Source organism: Ursus arctos, unplaced genomic scaffold (genome assembly GCF_023065955.2).
Source record: "Ursus arctos isolate Adak ecotype North America unplaced genomic scaffold, UrsArc2.0 scaffold_21, whole genome shotgun sequence".
NCBI classification, from domain to species: Eukaryota; Metazoa; Chordata; class Mammalia; order Carnivora; family Ursidae; genus Ursus; species Ursus arctos.
This window is the reverse complement of record NW_026622886.1, coordinates 50,056,315-50,074,241: the sequence shown is the minus strand read 5'-3', so window position 1 is coordinate 50,074,241 and position 17,927 is coordinate 50,056,315. Positions and strand designations below refer to the sequence as shown.

The 17,927-nt window shown below is 46.9% G+C and overlaps 1 protein-coding gene across 1 annotated transcript; it reads left to right on the top strand.

Annotated features, from left to right (window-relative positions):
* Positions 1-13,127: 13,127 nt before the first annotated feature.
* Positions 13,128-17,911, top strand: NABP2 (nucleic acid binding protein 2). Its single transcript, XM_026500284.4, has 7 exons — positions 13,128-13,465; positions 13,546-13,642; positions 13,995-14,133; positions 14,256-14,327; positions 14,502-14,583; positions 14,678-14,741; positions 17,366-17,911. The coding sequence occupies exons 2-7, from the start codon at positions 13,564-13,566 to the stop codon at positions 17,563-17,565; spliced, it is 636 nt and encodes a 211-aa protein (XP_026356069.1). The 5' UTR covers positions 13,128-13,465; positions 13,546-13,563; the 3' UTR covers positions 17,566-17,911.
* Positions 17,912-17,927: the final 16 nt, after the last annotated feature.

Here is a 17,927-nt window from a genome sequence, read left to right as displayed (position 1 = left end):
GTTTCAGTTCTGTAAGATAAAACAGCTCTGGAGATGTTTCACAACCATGTGAACATACTTAACATTCTGAACTGTACACTCAAAAATGGTTCAGATGGCAAACTCTATGTTACGTGTTTTTCACCACAATAAAAAAGTCAAGGAAGTGGAATGCTTGAAGGAGGGGAGGGAAGTGTCAAAAGCTGCAGTGAAGTCTGATTAAAAAAAAAGGGGGGGGCGCCTGGGTGGCACAGCGGTTGAGCATCTGCCTTTGGCTCAGGGCGTGATCCCGGTGTTGTGGGATCGAGCCCCACATCAGGCTCCTCTGCTGTGAGCCTGCTTCTTCCTCTCCCACTCCCCCTGCTTGTGTTCCCTCTCTTGCTGGCTGTCTCTATCTCTGTCAAATAAATAAATAAAATCTTTAAAAAAAAAAAAAATGGCCAGGACGTGGGAGCGGACACCAGGGCAGAGTGTGGTTGCAAGCAGCTGGGAGGTGCCATGAAGGGCAGCTAGAGTGGAGCATGGGAGTGGAACCAGATCTCAGGGGTCCCGAGTGAACAAGACAGGAGGCAGAGGGGCAGGGGCTGCAGAGAATTCTGTCCAAAGCTTGATTTCAAAGGAAGGGAAAGAGAACTACCCTGAGAAGGACAGGAGGTTGTGGAAGTGTGTTGTGTGGGGGTAACTCCCTTCCAATGAGAAAGGTCCCAGGACGCTGATGTACAGAGAGGAAAGTGCCAGTGAAGGGGGGTCACTGATGCAACCGTGGGCAGGAGATCTGGAATGATGTTAAACAGAAGAGGGACACCTCTGAAGCAGGAAGGAAGAATGGTACTGAAAGCAGTCCAGACAGGTTTTCAAAAATCATGTCAGTAAACCTTAAAAAAAAATCAGATGACCCCTTATTCATTTACATGACCAGCAAAGTATATGGCTGAGTGATATGGTAATGTAAGCCCATAGGATGGAAGAATGTATCTATTTTAAATGACGCTTATGAGGAGTATGCAATAGAATAACGGAAGGTGAAAACAGAAGGACACAAAATTGAATACCGAGCTGTTTAAGAACATCATATATTTATGAATAATCCATACATAAAGAGACCAGAAAGAATGACCAAAATGTTACCAGTGGTTTTATTTGGGTATAGGATAAAGGTGGGTTTTTTTCTACTTTTGGTTACCAAAAACTTTAGTATGTACATTTTTTTAAAAGTCATAATTCAACTTTAAACAGTCTTCCACATTATGAAAAAATATGTACTTTTTAAATTTAGAAACGACTCGAGAATTAAAAAAACCCGGAATGCTTTTACTTTTGAAGTACAGTAATAAAAGATGGCAGAATTTGATCATACCTGGAAGTGTCTCCCATGGACCTGGTTAAGACTCTTATGTTTGCCTTTGGAATTAGAATGGACTGTAAGAGACCATGTGGTTTAACACCAAGGGCAGGAATCCTCTCCACAGCACCCAACAGTCAGTCACCCTGTGCTTAGACACTCCTGGGAAAGGTCAAGGGTGCAGCAAGAGCACAGATGACAAATATCTATCTAGCCCAGACTCATTTCTCTCATAGTATTCTAGAATGCCTATGTCCCTCTAAAACAGGGTACCCAGAGTTTCACATGCGGACTGACCAATATGGACACAGTGGGATTATTACTACCTTTCCTCTCTACTTCAATTAATGCAACCTAAGACTGGTCAGTCTATTCTGGATGGTAGCTACTGCCAACCAGACCCACACACAGGGGTGGGAGGAAGTGGAAGGGAAGAGAAAAAGTCAAGAAGAGGAGCTATCTGAAGTGGCTTCTATAGGATAGCAAAAATATCACCAAATAGCCATAAGTCATCTGCTCAACTGCTGACTTTACAATTTCTACCTCAATTAAATAAACAAATTATAATTTGGAACCTCTACCATAGGTATAACATTCATCAGAAGGAAAAAAAAAAAAAAAAGCATTGCTGCCTTCAACGCACCAGGTGTGAGAAGATCGCCAAGATACACTGTTAAGAGAAAAAAACTAAGGTACACAACAGTATATGTAACGTATGCCACCATGAGTAAAAAAACCCAACATGTATGTATTATATGCTTATGTATGCATGGAACTCCCCAGAAGGATACGTAGGAAATCGCCAACAGTGCTTGCTGCTGAGGAGAGGTAACTAAGGAACAGGAATGGGAGGATATATTTTAATTTCTTGAATTATCCCTTTGAACCTTTGAAAAAGATTTCCTTGGGGTGCCTGGCTGGCTCAGCTGGAAGAGCGGGCAACTCTTGATCTTGGAGTTGTGGGTTCAAGCCCCACGCCGAGTGTAGAGATTACTTAAATAAATAAACTTTAAAAAACTGTTTTCTGCGTATCTAATATTCAAGTAAAGATATAAGTCTATAACTATCCTAAATTATGAAAGTAAAGTATTAAAGTTAAAACATGTCCAGAATATTCACTAAATGGGTCATACACTATACATATCTTACGTCATATAACATATGATACACATGTTTAACCTGTCATATTCCTTTTTTTTTTTTTAAGATTTTATTTATTTATTTGACAGAGGGAGAGAGCACAAGCAGGGGGAGCACCAAAGGGACAGGGAGAAGCAGACTCCCTGAGGAGCAAGGAGCCTGATGCGGGACTTGATCCCACGACCCTCCTGGGATCGTGACCTGACCCGAAGGCAGACGCTTAACCGAGTGACCCAGGCATCCCACAACTGTCATATTCTATAGCAAAGTCTGGAAAAAAGGTACTCTTGCAAGAAAAAGCTGATCAAACTGAATGACAACAAAAGAAGCAGTAAAGGGGGGGCATGGTGGGTGGGTAAAACAGGTGAAGGGGATTAAAAGGTACAAACTTCTGGTTATAAACTAAGTAAGTCACAGACTTCCAGTTATAAATAAGTCGATGGGATATAAGTACAGCATGGGGAACATAGTCAACAATACTGTAATAATGTTGCACGGTGTACTGTGAGCACTGAGTAAAGAATGTATAGACATATCAAATCACTATGTTATACATATGAAAATATAACATCATATGTCAACTATATTTCACTAATAAAAAAATGTTTTAAAAAGAACAACAATGGGGAAGAAAGGGATAAAGAAAGGGGGGTAATCAGAAGGGGGAATGAAACATGAGAGACTATGGACTCTGAGAAACAAACTGAGGGCTTCAGAGGGGAGGGGGGTGGGGGAATGGGATAGACCGGTGATGGGTAGTAAGGAGGGCACGTATTGCATGGTGCACTGGGTGTTATACGCAACTAATGAATCATCAAACTTTACATCGGAAACCGGGGATGTACTGTATGGTGACTAACGTAATATAATAAAAAATCATTAAAAAAAAAAAAAAAGAACAACAATGGGGCACCTGGGTGGCTCAGTAGATTAAGCATCTGCCTCTGGCTCAGGTCGTGTTCCCAGGGTCCTGGGATCCAGCCCCGCGTCGGGCTCCTTGCTCAGCGGGGAGTCTGCTTCTGAACCCTCTCCTCCTAGCTCCTGCTCTCTCTTACTATCTCTGTCTCTCTCTCAAAGAAATAAAATCTTAAAAAAGAAAAAAAGAAGATTTTATTTTTAAGTAATCTCTAACACCCAATGTGGGATTGGAACTCACAACCCCAAGATCAACAGTCGCATTCTCCACCAACTGACCCAGCCAGGTACTCCTGCTTTTAGTACTTTTAATTTCACTCAGTTTTGCTTTATTGGTATTTTTCCCAATTTTTCTATAATGATCATGTTTTAGTTATACAATTAAAATAATAATGAAGTCAAAAATAATAACAATGAAGTCAACATTCATAGAGCATTTCTATACGCTAGGCACTATTCCAAGCATTTCTTGTACATTAACTCATCTAATTCTTACAACTCTCTAAGTTACTCTGTGAGGTCTGGACTGTCATTATCCACATTTTACAGATGAGTAACAGATACACAAAGGTTAAAAAGCTTGTCTAAAATCATATAGCTCGCAAGTGGTGGAGCCAGATTCAAACCCAGGCCGACGGGCTCCAGAGCCCAAGCTCTAACCACCATCCTAACCCACCTCTCCATTTGAAAAAATGCAAGCTGCAAAAGGCATGTTGTATGAATAGGATGGTCCCACTTTCATAAGAACAATTTAAAAAATAAAAATTAGGGGTGCCTGGAGGCGCCTGGGTGGCTCAGTTGGTTTGGCATCAGACTCTTGATTTTGGCTCAGGTCATCATCTCTGGGTGGAGGGATCAAGCCCTGTATCAGGCTCCGCACTCAGTGCAGAATCTGCTTGTCCCCCTCCTTTTGCTCCTCCCTCTGCTCAGTCTCTCTAATAAATAAAATCTTAAAAAAAAAAAAATAGGGATGACTGGCTCAGAGATTACTTAAAAATAAAATCTTTAAAAGAAATAAATAAAAATTACTATGTGTATTGTATACATTAAAAAAATCTAGACACTAAGGGCCCGGGTGGCTCAGTCGGTTAAACAGCTGCCTTCGGCTCACCTTCTCCCTCTCCCTCTGCCCTACCCCCTGCTCGTTCCTCCCTCTCTCCCTCGTTCTATCTCAAATAAATTTTAAAAATATCTAGACACTAAAATTTCACTTGTTTTTCTTTTTTCAAAATTTTTTATTTTAAATAGGCTCTACACCCAACGTGGGGCTTGAATTCATGACCCTGAGTTTAAGAGCTGCATGCCCTACCTAAGCCAGCCAGGCGCCTCATTAAGATTTTACTTTTGATCAGGTTATATATTCTGCAAGATTGTAAGTTTTTTAAAAAATCAGTTATCCTTAGAGCAAAGGACAAAAATTGAAATAACATTTCCCTTTTCCCCCTTGTTGCTATCGGGCAATATAGAAAGCAGGCCTAGAGTTTATACTCTGCTTCACTGCACTTTCATTTCATTTTACTTATATTTATATTTTTTATTTATTTGTCAGAGAGAAAGCAGAAGCAGGGGGAGCAGGAGGCAGAGGGAGAAGCAGGCTCCCCACTGAGCAAGGAACCCGACGTGGGACTCGATCCCAGGACTCTGGGATCATGACCTGAGCTGCCCAGGTCTCCCTGTATTTTATTTTTTTAAGTAATTTCTATACCCAACATGGGGCTCAAACTCATGATCCCAAGATCAAGAGTCCATGCTCTACAGACTGAGCCAGCCAGGCGTCCTTGTACTTTTTTTTTTTAATTATTATTTATTTAGCACTTTCATTTCATTTTATTTTATTTTAAAGTAGGCTCCATGCTGGGCATACCCAACATGAGGCTTGAATTCATGACCCTGAGATCAAGACATGAGCTGAGATCAAGAGTCAGACACAACCAAGTCACCCAGGTGCCCCTGCGTTTTCATTTTATATCAATGCTAATAATATTTTCTTAAGGAGGAATACAAATTCTGAAACTGATCTTAATGGGGTCTCAGGAGATCCCATTTTCCAAAATAAATGGCAGAGAACTTGTCTCTGTTGGCAAAGGGATGATCCGAGGGGGTGGGAAGCCACTAGTAAGGGTTAACAGCTGTAAGGTTCCCACCATAAAGTCAGCATTTACAAAACTCCAGAGACGCCAGGCATTGTTCTTTCTAGTTTCATTCATTCATTCGTTCATTCATTTATAGTAATTTCTACACAAAATGGGGAGCTCAAACTCACAACCCAGAGATCAAGAGTCACAGGCTCCTCCAACCCAGCCAGCCAGGCACCCTGGCATTGCTCTTTCTGAATCAAAACCCCCTTTATCAGATTAGAGATTCTACTGTTTTATCCTCTCTTGCACAACTGCATTCCTTCAGAGGTGCGGCCTCAAGAATTAAGGGGAAATTTAGATTTGTAATCTGATTAGGGTATTCCCTATTTGTCATCTATGGGAAACAAATGTCATATACAACCTTGGAAGCCAGCTCTCTGCCCTGCCTTGCCCTGCCCCCAGGCAGATAGTCAACCTGATGGGCTAGGCTCCTTGATTATTCCTTCTGCTCCCTGGGACTCTCAACACTGCTCTGGGGCTGTCACAGGAGCAGGTTATCACTCCAAGCGGGATGCCTCACAAGAACTCAACTGCTCAGAGCACCTGGGTGGCTCAGTCGTTTTTAAGCGTCTGCCTTCACCTCAGGGCCTGATCCCAGGGTCCTGGGATCCAGCACCGCATCGGGCTCCCCCGCTGGGAGCCTACTTCTTCCTCTCCCACTCCCCCTGCCTGTGTTCCCTCTCTCGCTGGCTGTCTCTCTCTCGCTCAAATAAATAAAATCTTAAAAAAAAAAAAAAAAAAAAAGAACTCAACTGCTCACTGCCCTGGGGGTAGAAGCTTTAATAAAACTGAAACCACAGGGACCTCAAGAGTCACAGCCAGTGACCATAACCGTTGGAAGCACAGTTTCCTGGATATTCTCCTTGAGTTGTGGAATAGAAAAAAAGGTCTTCGAAGGTTTCACTCAAATTGGGGAGCTGAACTAAAGTCGCACTGAGGTGTCCCTTCCGGCTGTTCTGCCAACCTTCCTGAATTGAACATCCCAAACCCAACCTGAAGATTGCATTCCCAGCCTTCTTTTCTGTCAACCAGAGCTCAACCGTTTTATTCCCTTACTGTCACACTGGGGTCTCTCTATATAGTTCTCGTCATCACTATTATCATAAAATGCAAAAGCTCTCTCAGATCCCTTTCTATACCCTTTTAACTTGCTGCTGAAGTTGCATTCTCTGGTCTACCCCAGGGAGAGCCAGGAATTCAAAACAGATTGTTCCTAAAGGAACCTGAACATTTATCCTCCTTTATTCAGGGTTTCTTGAACCCAGGTACAGATGTGCAAACCATGCACCCTGTCTTTCTCTCTTTTTTTAAAGATTTTATTTATTAATTTGAGAGAGGGAGAGAGAGTACAAGCTGGGGGAGGGGCAGAGGCAGAGGGAGAAGCAGACTCCCCGCTGAGCAGGAAGCCTGATGCAGATCCTATAACCTGCTCCAACGTAAAGAACAGGTGACTTCTAGGAATTTCAACATAGTGAAGAAATTAACTGGTGAAGGGTCTCACATTTCATTGCAAATCTCCCAAAGAAGGAATAGGTATGAAAAAAAAAAGGAAACTGAGTTGGGAATCCAGAAACTTGAGACCCAGTTCTAGTTCTATTACCGACCAAATGTGTGACCTTGGGCAAGTTACCTAATTGCTCTGGGCCTCAGTTCCCTTACCACACAAGAAATAAAGCATCTTGGGCTACATACATTCTGAGGTGCTCGACAAGTTGCAGGACTCTGAGATTCAGCATATAAAACAAAAATAGCTAAATTAGGGGGTAATTACCTTATAGAAGATGCCCTGGCTTTACCACTAACTGACCTGTTCTCTTTAGGTGACTCTCTTTTTTAAGTGAAACTCAACTTTTTTAAGTGAAAGGAAGTGGTCTTGGGGCACCTGGGTGGGTGGCTCAGTCGTTAAGCATCTGGCTTTGGCTCAGGTCTGGGCCTGGGATCAAGCCTTGCATTGGGGCTTGATCAGGGAGTCTTCTCCCTCTCCCTCTGCCACTCCCCCTGCTTGTGCTTGCTCTCTCCCTCTCTCTCTTGCTCTGTGTTAAATAAATAAATAAAATCTTAGAAAAGAAGTGGTCTTTTTATTTAAGCAGTAGAGTCCTTATACTGAACTCACTCCTCTTAGAGAAAGGACTTCTGAGGAATTCAGTTTCCTCACTTGTGAGATGAGGGGGTGGGCTACATCGCCCCAAAGATTCTGTTTAATTCTAGAATTCTGTGATCCATACTGGATTTACCACAAGGTAGTGACTGATTAATTGACTGATTTAGTAAGCTCTACACCCAATATGGGGCTTGAACTCATGACCGTGAGATCAAGAGTACCCTGAAATCAAGAGTCCCATGGTCTACTGACTGAGCCAGCCATGTGCCCCACCACAGGGGTTTTTAAAATTAAAATTCTTCAGGGGGCACCTGGGTGGCTCAGTTGGTTAAGCGTCTGACTCTTGGCTTCGACTCAGGTCATGATCTCATGGTGGTGGGATGAAGCCCCACATCCGGCTCCGTACTGAACTGAGCATGGAGCTTGCTTGGAATTGTCACTCTCCCGCTCTCTCTCTCTGCCCCTCCCCCCCACGCATGCTCCATCTCTCATAAAAAATAAATTTTAAAATTTTTTAAAAATTAAATTGAATTCTTCAGTACATTTTAATTGGTTCAATTTACAAAAGAATCCAGAAGGCACACAATTCCTCAAGAACTCATTTAACACTTGAAGTGAGGCCTACCAGGCCTCAAAGGTCAGCAAGGACCTCCCACTTAGTCACCAACTCCAAGCACTACTTGTGTGGTTGCCCCAAACGTCAACTTCATCGCCTACACACAGTCCCTTTGCCAGTAGAGACACGTAAAAGATACAGGAAACATAATCCTCATCCTCAAACTAAGGTGTAGGCTTGAGCCCAATGAGTGAGTATACAAGATATAAAACACATAAAAAGACATAAAATTGACTGAGCAATTTACCAACAAGTTAATAGTTACTGTCAGACATAAATATGCAAAGAACAGACTGATGTGGGTTAATCACAGAAAGCTTTATGCAGAAGAATCTTAAGAATCAGGTTTTCAAAAGCAGAGGGAATCCAGATAGGCTGAGAAGAGACCTGAAGGCTGGAATGGGATTCTGAATCAAGGCTCTTTACCTTCCAAGTGTTGGGGGGTAGGTTCCCTGTTCACAAGGCTCCAACCCCCTGAGGCCTCCACTCAGTGCCACTCAGGAGACGCTCCCAGTAACCCATCTTGTTGGCTACTGTCCGACTGAGTCTTCCTTCCTAGTGACAAGCTCCATCGCCAAGGGGATGGATGTGATGTCACAATCAGGAGCACTCTATTAATAGGAACAAGGAAGAAAAAGGTGAGTCAGGGGAACTACCCTCACCTGGCAGTGAGACTAGACAGCCTTGGATCTGGAGGTTGGTTGAGGAGGATGAGATGATTCCATTAAGGGCAACAGGTTTCAGGGCTGGGGACACAGGACTGCCTTCTAAAGATCGAGATCCCTGGCTAAGGAATCACATACACACACAGTCCAGGAGATTCAACCATAGCTGAGAGCAGAGAAAGGCACAAGAAAAAACGTAAAGAAGAAGACTGTTTGAGACAGAAAAAGATTCTCTTATTCAGTGCACACAACCACAGGTAATGTCAATGATTCCAGATCTGCAACTATACAATGCAGAGATCGGTGATAGCTTACGTGCACAGTAGATGCTTTAATGTTTCCGAAATGCTTTCACATGTCATGTAAAAAGAATTCTAATCCTACCCTCCAATTGGAAAATACTATTTCATAAGGAGAAGATACTCAAGAATTCGTACAGGTGTGATTCTATTTCCCAAATCAGAAAATATTCCTGAGGGGATCAGCCTTTTAAAAGAAAAGAAGAAGAAGAAGTGGAGGAGGCAGTGAAATGGGAAATTACTCCCGAGTGGGCGACTGGGAAGACTAGAGGTATGATTAGGCTGACTAAACTATCATTACTAAAAAATGGGACCAAGTAAAGGGGAACAAGGCTTCAGATGAAGGATGCTGTGAGATCTACTCAATACTACACAGGAGAAGAGTAACTATTCAAACTCCTTTCCTCCCCGTCACATGGCTATCAACAGATTAAGGGCTGTGTTACAAAGCAATAGGATGGTGATAATTTTTACACATAAAACTGAGACCAGTTCATCTTCTGAGTTCAGTACACATGCTCATTAGTTTCCTACGCTCATCAGTCACAACACGTTTAGTGTAGTATTTTTAAACTAACCAGAGAAATAAAGGTGCAAGGTCAGACACACTTTCTCTTTCGGGGGTAGCGAGGAAGTTGTTTCTCCCTCATCTGTAACACAGAGCCGAGTATAATGCTGTTTCCATTTTGACAACACCCTATTTCCCAACAGCCTGTACTTCACGAAATGCTTCCAGGAACCACTGTTGCTGGTTATGCTGAGTCTTCTAGTGACAAGCTCCAGACTCAGAATCTTGCCCATGATGGGATGTTCCCTTAGCCAGAAGAAAACAGGATTTTTTCAACTGAGAGGAGGACCAGGAGTCAGGAGACTTGGGTTCTGGTCCCAGCTCTGCCAACTGTAGGGCTTTAAACAAGCCATGTATCTCTTCTCTAGTTTTCAATGTCTTCACCTGACAAGTAGGGAAGACACACCTGCCTTTATCTACCTTGTATCTTGTCCTGGAAAGTCAAAGACATAATAAATGTGAAAATATACTCAATACAGCTATGTTTTAGGTAAGGTATTTGTACTAGAATGCAAAATAAATGTAGAGTACTGAAGGCTAGTGAGGAAATGCTTGAAAGGAGCTTGTTCCTTTTCAATTACCGGCAACCAGGCCCACACACAGCTGGACACACCGAGTAGTAACATTATCACATCACTCAGATTCCCTATTCCCATCTGGGGGAAAACTATCAACCAGCAACACTATCAGCTTCTTGCCCTATTGTCAGACTCTAAAACCACCTGTTTAGGAAGTGGTTAAACTATCACTATCACAGCGCGGTCCCCAAGAACAGTGACTCCTTCAACTGCCACAGATGTTATTAGGAAGAATGAAGTCAGTTTCTGAATGGGGAAGATGTCTTGTCAGTCCCTCGAACAAAACACTTTCACCTCTCTCAGCTTTCTGCTCCTTCTCCAGCCCCCTCCTCCCCATTCCCCAATTTCGCCGAGCTCTGGGTTGGGGGAAGGCTTTCCGGTGTGTTAAGCCTGTGAAAGGGCCTGGCTGCAAAGCCAAGGAAGGGATGTAAGGAATGTGAGATTCCTTCAAGGAGGGGTGAGAGGGGGAGGGGGGAAAGGAATGGAGGAGGAAAGACAAGGCTGCCAAAGACAAGGCACGGGAGAGGAGCCAAGCTATGGCGCTTCGAGGGCGGGGGTTCAGATTCCGCCGCCCCTGCCCAGGCTAGCCCCCAGAACGTTCCCTCCCTCCCCTTCCAGCCCGTCGTAACTGCCCATTTAAACACCACGTTGTAACCCCAGGTCCCCTCCTCCCTGTCCTCCAGTCAGCCCAGACCCCCTCCCGCACTTAAGACTCCCCCTACTCCAATGCACCTCCCCAACAACCCACTCTCCAGCGCCCCTTTCTCACCTCCGGACTCCTCCCTATTCCTCTTCCCTTCCTCCATTTTTCATCTTTACTCCTATCCTTTCTCCTGACCTCCAATATCTTGAACCCCCGCCCCAATCCCCATGGGACATCGCCCCCTCCCGTCCCACACCCTTTTTTTAGGTGGGAGCCGGCGCAGGCGCAGTACGCACCGCCCTGGAAGCGGTCTGGACTCTCCGTACCCCGGCCCGGCTGGAGCTGAGGCCGCAGCGGCCACGGGATAGCTCCGGTGCCGGGTCCCAGCCTATCCTGGGAGGGGAAGGGGAAGGGGAAGGGGAAGGAGAGGGTAGGTTCCAACCACTCGTCGCCGTGTGAGATGGGCCCCTTGCCCCGCCCACCGCTGCTACGCAACCCGGCGGAAGCTCGTCACCAGACTCCGCCTCTTTGTTTAACTCGGATCTAGCCTAGAAGCCCGGAGCGACCAACGAGGAGGGAGGAAGGTTACCCGGGCTTCCTCTCTACACCGGAAACTTTCTGATCCCAACGGGGACTATATAGCCATTTGGGAGAGAGAACTCTATGTTCTTCCCGGCGTGAATGGAGGGGGCGGAGCCCGAGGCTGACTGCCGGGAGGGCTAGACTTCGCTTTGGAAGGGCGTACGAGTCCCGTCTCCGAAGGCTGATGCGGCGAGGTGCGAGATCATTGCGAGGAGGCTGGCTTGCAGTGTGACCTGCCATCTCCTGTTTGCAGAGCGGTGGTCAGCGTCCCGTAGCCTCCCGACCCTATGACTCATAGTCATGGGAGTGGATACTGTAGTCTACAGGGCGACCACTGGGTGGAGGATGGGGGAGTGTCCAACCACAAAGCTTTGATCTAGGGCGCCCAACGGGTTGCCTGCCTCTCTCCTAGCCGCACTCCTGCTGTATCTACGTTGGCTCTCCGGACACTCCTAGAGTTCCCTGAAACACCTAAGGGGAGGGGAGATAAGATGTCCCTCTTCCTACGTTATGCTCTGATTTCCTTAGGATACAGCACCGTAGTTGGGGGTGTGGGCGGGAGAGAACCTGGGATCCGAGGAAAGTCAAGGCGGAGCCTAAAGCGCTCCAGAAGGTAAGGAAATAATGAAGCCAAGACATTACAATTACATGACCTGTTAGGCTAATCTGATATTAAATAGTATTTTTTTATGGATATTCGCTAAACAAATGGTTGTGGTTTGTATATATGTAACTGGTTTATACACAACATTACAGAGCTAGAAGCTTTTGTTGATTTTCTAACAAGTCCCAAGGGGAACTAAAGGTTCGGGCCTCCTCTGTTAAATCTTCTGGGGGTGGGGGAGACCCTGGGATTTAGGGAGATATATGCATTAGGAAGAGGTGCCTATCACACTCTGAGAGGGACTAATGCAAATGATGTTCTCTGTGCCCTGGATTCCATTTTTCCTAAAAGGGTGAGTCAGCCTCTCGCGTGAAGGCTACTTTTTCCAAAACCCTGACGAAGCTGGGTAGTGCATGAAGGATGAGGAACCCAAATCAGGAATGAAGATGAGGGTTATAGCAGTGGGAGAAGAAGAAACTGTGCCTGCTGTGTGCTAAGCACTGTTTTTTCTATAACTTACATTCTCTTGTCTGCAAAAGGGAATACCATATTTAAGAACTGTCGAGAAAATAAGTGAAGTGCTGAGCCTGTTTCAGACTTTTGTCCGCCGTATTCCAAAACCCCTAAGTATAGCCTAAGTATAGGCTCCCAGGCAAGTAAGGAAAATTGGACTGGGGGTGCCCCCTGGTGGTCAATCTTTCTCGCGGAGCCAACCATTTGCTGGGCTCCTTTAATACTTAAAATCCGCCCCTTTCGCGGCGCGTGAATCTCGGATCCCGATTGGCTGAGTGGGGGCCGGCGGCAGGGCGCGGGGGTGCGTAGGGACAGTGCTGATTGGTCGGAGCAGGCCAGCCGGAAACTTCCGGGAATGTCCGCACTCCCGCGTTCCATCGGGCTGCATCCGGCGGCGGCGGGGCCTGTGGCTCCCCCTGCGGGCGGCTCTGTGGCGTGCGCTGTCCGGCCCGCTGGCTGGCTGGGTGGTGGGTGGTGGTCTGTGGGTGGGGGAGGGGATGGACCGAGTCCTGGGTTGTCCCGATGAGGGTTCGGGAAGGTTTGGAGAGTAAGATTCCATTCCTTGGATCTGCACCAGTTTCCCTACCCCCGTCTCCGTCAGCTCCCCGACTTCGGGGCTTGAGACTGAAAGAGCATCCCGGAACGGGGCCTTCCAGCCCCGAAGCAGCCTATCCAGAGACCCTCAAATTCTGATCTTGAAGTTGGAAGCTCCTGGGGAAGTTCGTTTCTAGCCTTTTAGAAGAATTAGAGGATTTGCGGCTGCCTGACTCCAGCCTAGTGTGGTAGGTAGGCCTTGGGAAGTGGAGCATGGGGGTTAAAGACCAAGCCTCGAGGTTCATTCCCCTTTCCCCCTTCTGTGTAGTGCCGAGGCTCGGGCAGCATGACGACGGAGACCTTTGTGAAGGATATCAAGCCCGGGCTCAAGAATCTGAACCTCATCTTCATTGTGCTGGAGACGGGTGAGTATTCTGGGGTGGTGGGCCCCCTGCACGGGTTTTCGGGGTGGGGGTGGGGGTCGGAGGGGGAGAACACCACCTCCACGCTTAACTAGCTACCGGGATGCCAGGGCACACCCCAAGAAACTGCTCACACCCAGTCTGTCCTAGACCCTGGCCTGGAGAGTTGTAGTCAAGTATAGGGTAGATGGAACTTGCAAGATCCAAGCTTCCAGCCCTACTCAGGCCTCTTTCCACTCAGGGCCCTCTCCATGGTGCTGTCCCTCCACTCCCCCTCACCCCACCAGCATCTAGATCTCATCCCTCTGACCATTTCTTCCTCCCACCTGTCCCAACATATATCTCTTCCCTTCAGGCCGAGTGACCAAGACAAAGGACGGGCACGAGGTTCGGACCTGCAAAGTGGCAGACAAAACAGGCAGCATCAATATCTCTGTCTGGGACGACGTGGGCAACCTGATTCAGCCTGGAGACATCATTCGGCTCACCAAAGGGTAATTCCTGCTTACTCCTGGTTATCCAAGGGCAGTCACAGCCAAGGGGGGTCGAGTTAAGAGTTAACAGCCCCTGTAACTCTTCTGAGTATTCTGAATCCTACGTTGATGTGCCCTCACAGGTACGCTTCAGTGTTTAAAGGTTGTCTGACACTATACACTGGACGTGGGGGTGATCTGCAAAAGATTGGAGAGTAAGTATCTTGGGGATCGGGATGTAGAAGCAGCAGGCCGAAGGTGTACGTTGAAGCTTTGCAAGGAGGCAGTGTAAGGGTGTACAGCCCATGTCTTGTAGCTGGACCTTTCTGAGGCCTCTAGCGGGGCCCCAGGGGTGGGCCTGAGGCTTTAGCCAGTTTCTCCCCTCGCAGATTCTGTATGGTTTATTCTGAGGTTCCTAACTTCAGTGAGCCAAACCCAGAGTACAGCGCCCAGCAGGCACCCAACAAGACGGTGAGTCCCATGGCCTCCACGTGGGGAAGGAGGGCAGGCCAGGCCAAGAAACATGGTGGGAAGCAAGGTCTGAGTATGTATTTTGTGCCTTCAGGTGCAGAACGACAGCAGCCCTACGGCTCCCCAGCCTACCACCGGCCCCCCTGCCGTTTCTCCAGGTACACCTGTTCCCTTCCAGCCACTGGTTCTCCTCGCTCCCCTTCTCTCCCCAGCCTGGAAAGATGCATTGCCTTCATCCCTTTTCCCAGTTTCTCTTCTCTCAATGTATTCCCTTCCACCCAGTCCTTCTCCCAGGTCTTTTGCAAGTCCTTGTGGGTAAAAGATTTGGGGACCTGTTTCTATCACTGATAGAGTTCTGGTACTCCTGTGCCACTACCGCTCAAGGACACAAATGAGAACAGTTTCTCCACAGAGATTGCACTCCTTCCTCCGAGCTCGTTTCTCTCGGCTTCTTGGGCAGGTGCTTGCCCTTTTCCCCTTGCCCTTTCAGTTCATTCCACGGTCCTGATATGGGTGTATAGGACTTAACATGGAGTCCACACTTCGTAGCTTTAGAGCACCAAGTAGTTCCCTTTTAGGGTCATCACCTTTCTTGAAAGACCCTTCTTCTGTGCCTTGGACCTCAGGATTATGATTCTTTCACTCCTGTACTTCAAGCCTATACTTTTTGCTCTCTTTCTTTTGTTTGGACTCACTCACCAACATCATCTCCTTCATCCCCTCGCTCTTCCTTAGGAACTGGATTTTTACTGCTCTTTTTCTCCTTCTGGGTCCTCTCCCAGCTCACCCGAGTACTCCCTGGCTCTAGGGAGAGCCCTGGTTCTCTAGGGAGAGCCCTGGCTCCCTTGGCTCTCTCTTGCGTCTGATCTGTGCGTTAGGTTTCTCCCTGTGACACTAGGCTTCGGGCTGCATCTGCCCTTCCTCGGTCTGTGTCTACATCCCCAGTTGCCATGGTTTTCAGAATTGTTTGTCAGAACCACTAGGGTCATGGGGCTTTTTGCACATCACGAAATAACATTTAATTCCACCACAAAAATCCGCGTGTTTTCTTTCCTTTTTTTTTTTTTAATAAGTTTTAAGGTTTTATTTATTTATTTATCAGAGGGCAGGGGGAGAGAGCACAAGCAGGGGGAGCAGCAGGCAGAAGGAGAAGCAGGCTCCCCACCAGCAAGGAGCCCAGTGTGGGACTCGATCCCAGGACCCTGGGATCATGACCTGCGCTGAAGGTCCAGGCATCCCAACATCCATGCTTCCTTTTCTTTCTTTCTTTCTTTTTTTTTTTTTTTTAAGATTTTATTTATTTATTTGACAGAGAGAGAGCACAGCAGGGGGAGAGGCAGGCTGAGGGAGAGGGAGAAGCAGGCTCCCCAAGGAGCAGGACCCTGGGATCATGACCTGAGGTGAAGGCAGTCGCTTAACCAGCTGAGCCACCCAGGCGCCCCAACATCCATGGTTTCAACGGAAAATATGACTGTTACATATTTTCAGGTCTCCATAACTCCATGATTTGTAAGAAGTGTTTTAAATAAGGTACCTTTAAGCCGGTTGGCCCCTCGTGTGCATCTAGCAGATATTTATTCACTTGGTTATCTGACAGGTACAAAAGGCTTAACAAAAAACATTCATGGCATAAAAACTTAACAGAAGAACTTTCTATATACTCTCCTAACACTTTTTGTAATTGAGGGAAAGGCGTTATTTTTCCATTTTGGCTGCAGGTAACTTAGTCTGGAGCAGCCGGGTCTGAGTGGGGATGTGGTTGGAGAACCACTAGCCTATGACTTCTACCCCAGTTAGGGTTCATAGTGCCCTCTGTATAGGCGAGGCAGGCCGCTGTCTTCATTTAACAAGCATGTCAGCGGAGGAAGGCCAAGGAATAAAACACAGCGCCGGCCTTTAGGAGCCTGTAGCCTGTGAAGGAGGTAGTCCTACATACGGTAACACTGTGGGAGCAGCGAGGTTAGAAATATGCACCATCATGGGCGCTCAGGAAAACCACCTCATGCACCCGGCTCCCATCAAACGTGCAAGCTACACACAAAAATGCTACTTATTATTTGGGGGCTGTGAGTAGTCACTGTTTTACTCACTCTTTTTTTTTTTTTTTTTTTAAAGATTTTATTTATTTATTTAACAGAGATAGCCAGCGAGAGAGGGAACACAAGCAGGGGGAGTGGGAGAGGAAGAAGCAGGCTCATAGTGGAGAAGCCTGATGTGGGGCTCGATCCCAGAACGCCGGGATCATGCCCTGAGCCGAAGGCAGACGCTTAACCGCTGTGCCACCCAGGCGCCCCTGTTTTACTCACTCTTACCTAGATTTTCCAGAATGAAAACATATGTATCATTGTGATACCCACCGCCCTTTCTTTTTTTTTAAAGATCCTTCTTACATTTTAATACAGAAACTTTGGGCCCTGCCTGTACCCATGCTTCTCCAGTTTTACAAAGTCTTTTGACAAAGGGGCATTTTGTCAGAGGTCCTTGAGCCTATAACTAAACAGTGAATTCTAGGTCTGACCTCCCCGATACAAAGATGAATAAAAAAGAAAAATACCACACTAGGGTTCGGGTAGCAACTTCCCAAATGACTGCTTGAGGCTTCTCTGGGGCTCCATTCATACAACCTCCACTCCTTGCTGTTGGTCAGGTTGGCAGGAATGTGCAGCTGTGTTTGATGAAGACTGTGCTCCTCTCTGGGACCTGGAGCGAGGCCTTGGGGATGGACCTCTGTCCTACCTTAGTTCTCTAATTCCTGTGTTTCTTCCCCTCCTCCCACTGCTAGCCTCTGAGAACCAGAACGGGAATGGACTGAGTGCCCCACCAGGTCCTGGTGGCGGCCCGCACCCCCCCCACGCACCCTCGCATCCCCCCAGCACCCGAATTACCCGAAGCCAGCCCAACCACACACCTGCCGGCCCTCCCGGCCCCTCCAGCAACCCTGTCAGTAACGGCAAAGAAACCCGAAGGAGCAGCAAGAGATAGCAAGACGTTCTTCTCCCTTCCCACCACCCACCATAACCCCAGCATCTCCTGGAGCACACAGCCTTCTACGAGGCTCCTGGCTTTTGGGGGGTGGGGGTGGGTAGGTATTTTGGGGGGGGGTAGTATTTTAGCCACTAAATTTTACTGGAGGGGTGGTGAGCAGTGGCCTTATCCACCCTAAGCCCGTACTCCCTGCCTTGCCCAGCTGAAGCTGCCTATCCCCTGGGGCTCAAGGCCCTCTGCCCACCCTCCGTCCTCTTAGAAATGACAGTCACAGGCTGTTTCTGGTGTGTGTGATGTGGAAGTCGAATTGAATCCCTTCTTCCTAATAAACGTTACCACTCTGTACTGGACTCCTTTGC

Bases quoted from the DNA above. Each gene is read 5' to 3' on its own strand.
- NABP2 (XM_026500284.4), top strand. From the start codon at position 13,564: ATGACGACGGAGACCTTTGTGAAGGATATCAAGCCCGGGCTCAAGAAT. The intron at 14,328-14,501 runs GTAAGTATCTTG...CTCCCCTCGCAG, and splicing joins GATCTGCAAAAGATTGGAGA to ATTCTGTATGGTTTATTCTG. The intron at 14,584-14,677 runs GTGAGTCCCATG...TTGTGCCTTCAG, and splicing joins AGCAGGCACCCAACAAGACG to GTGCAGAACGACAGCAGCCC.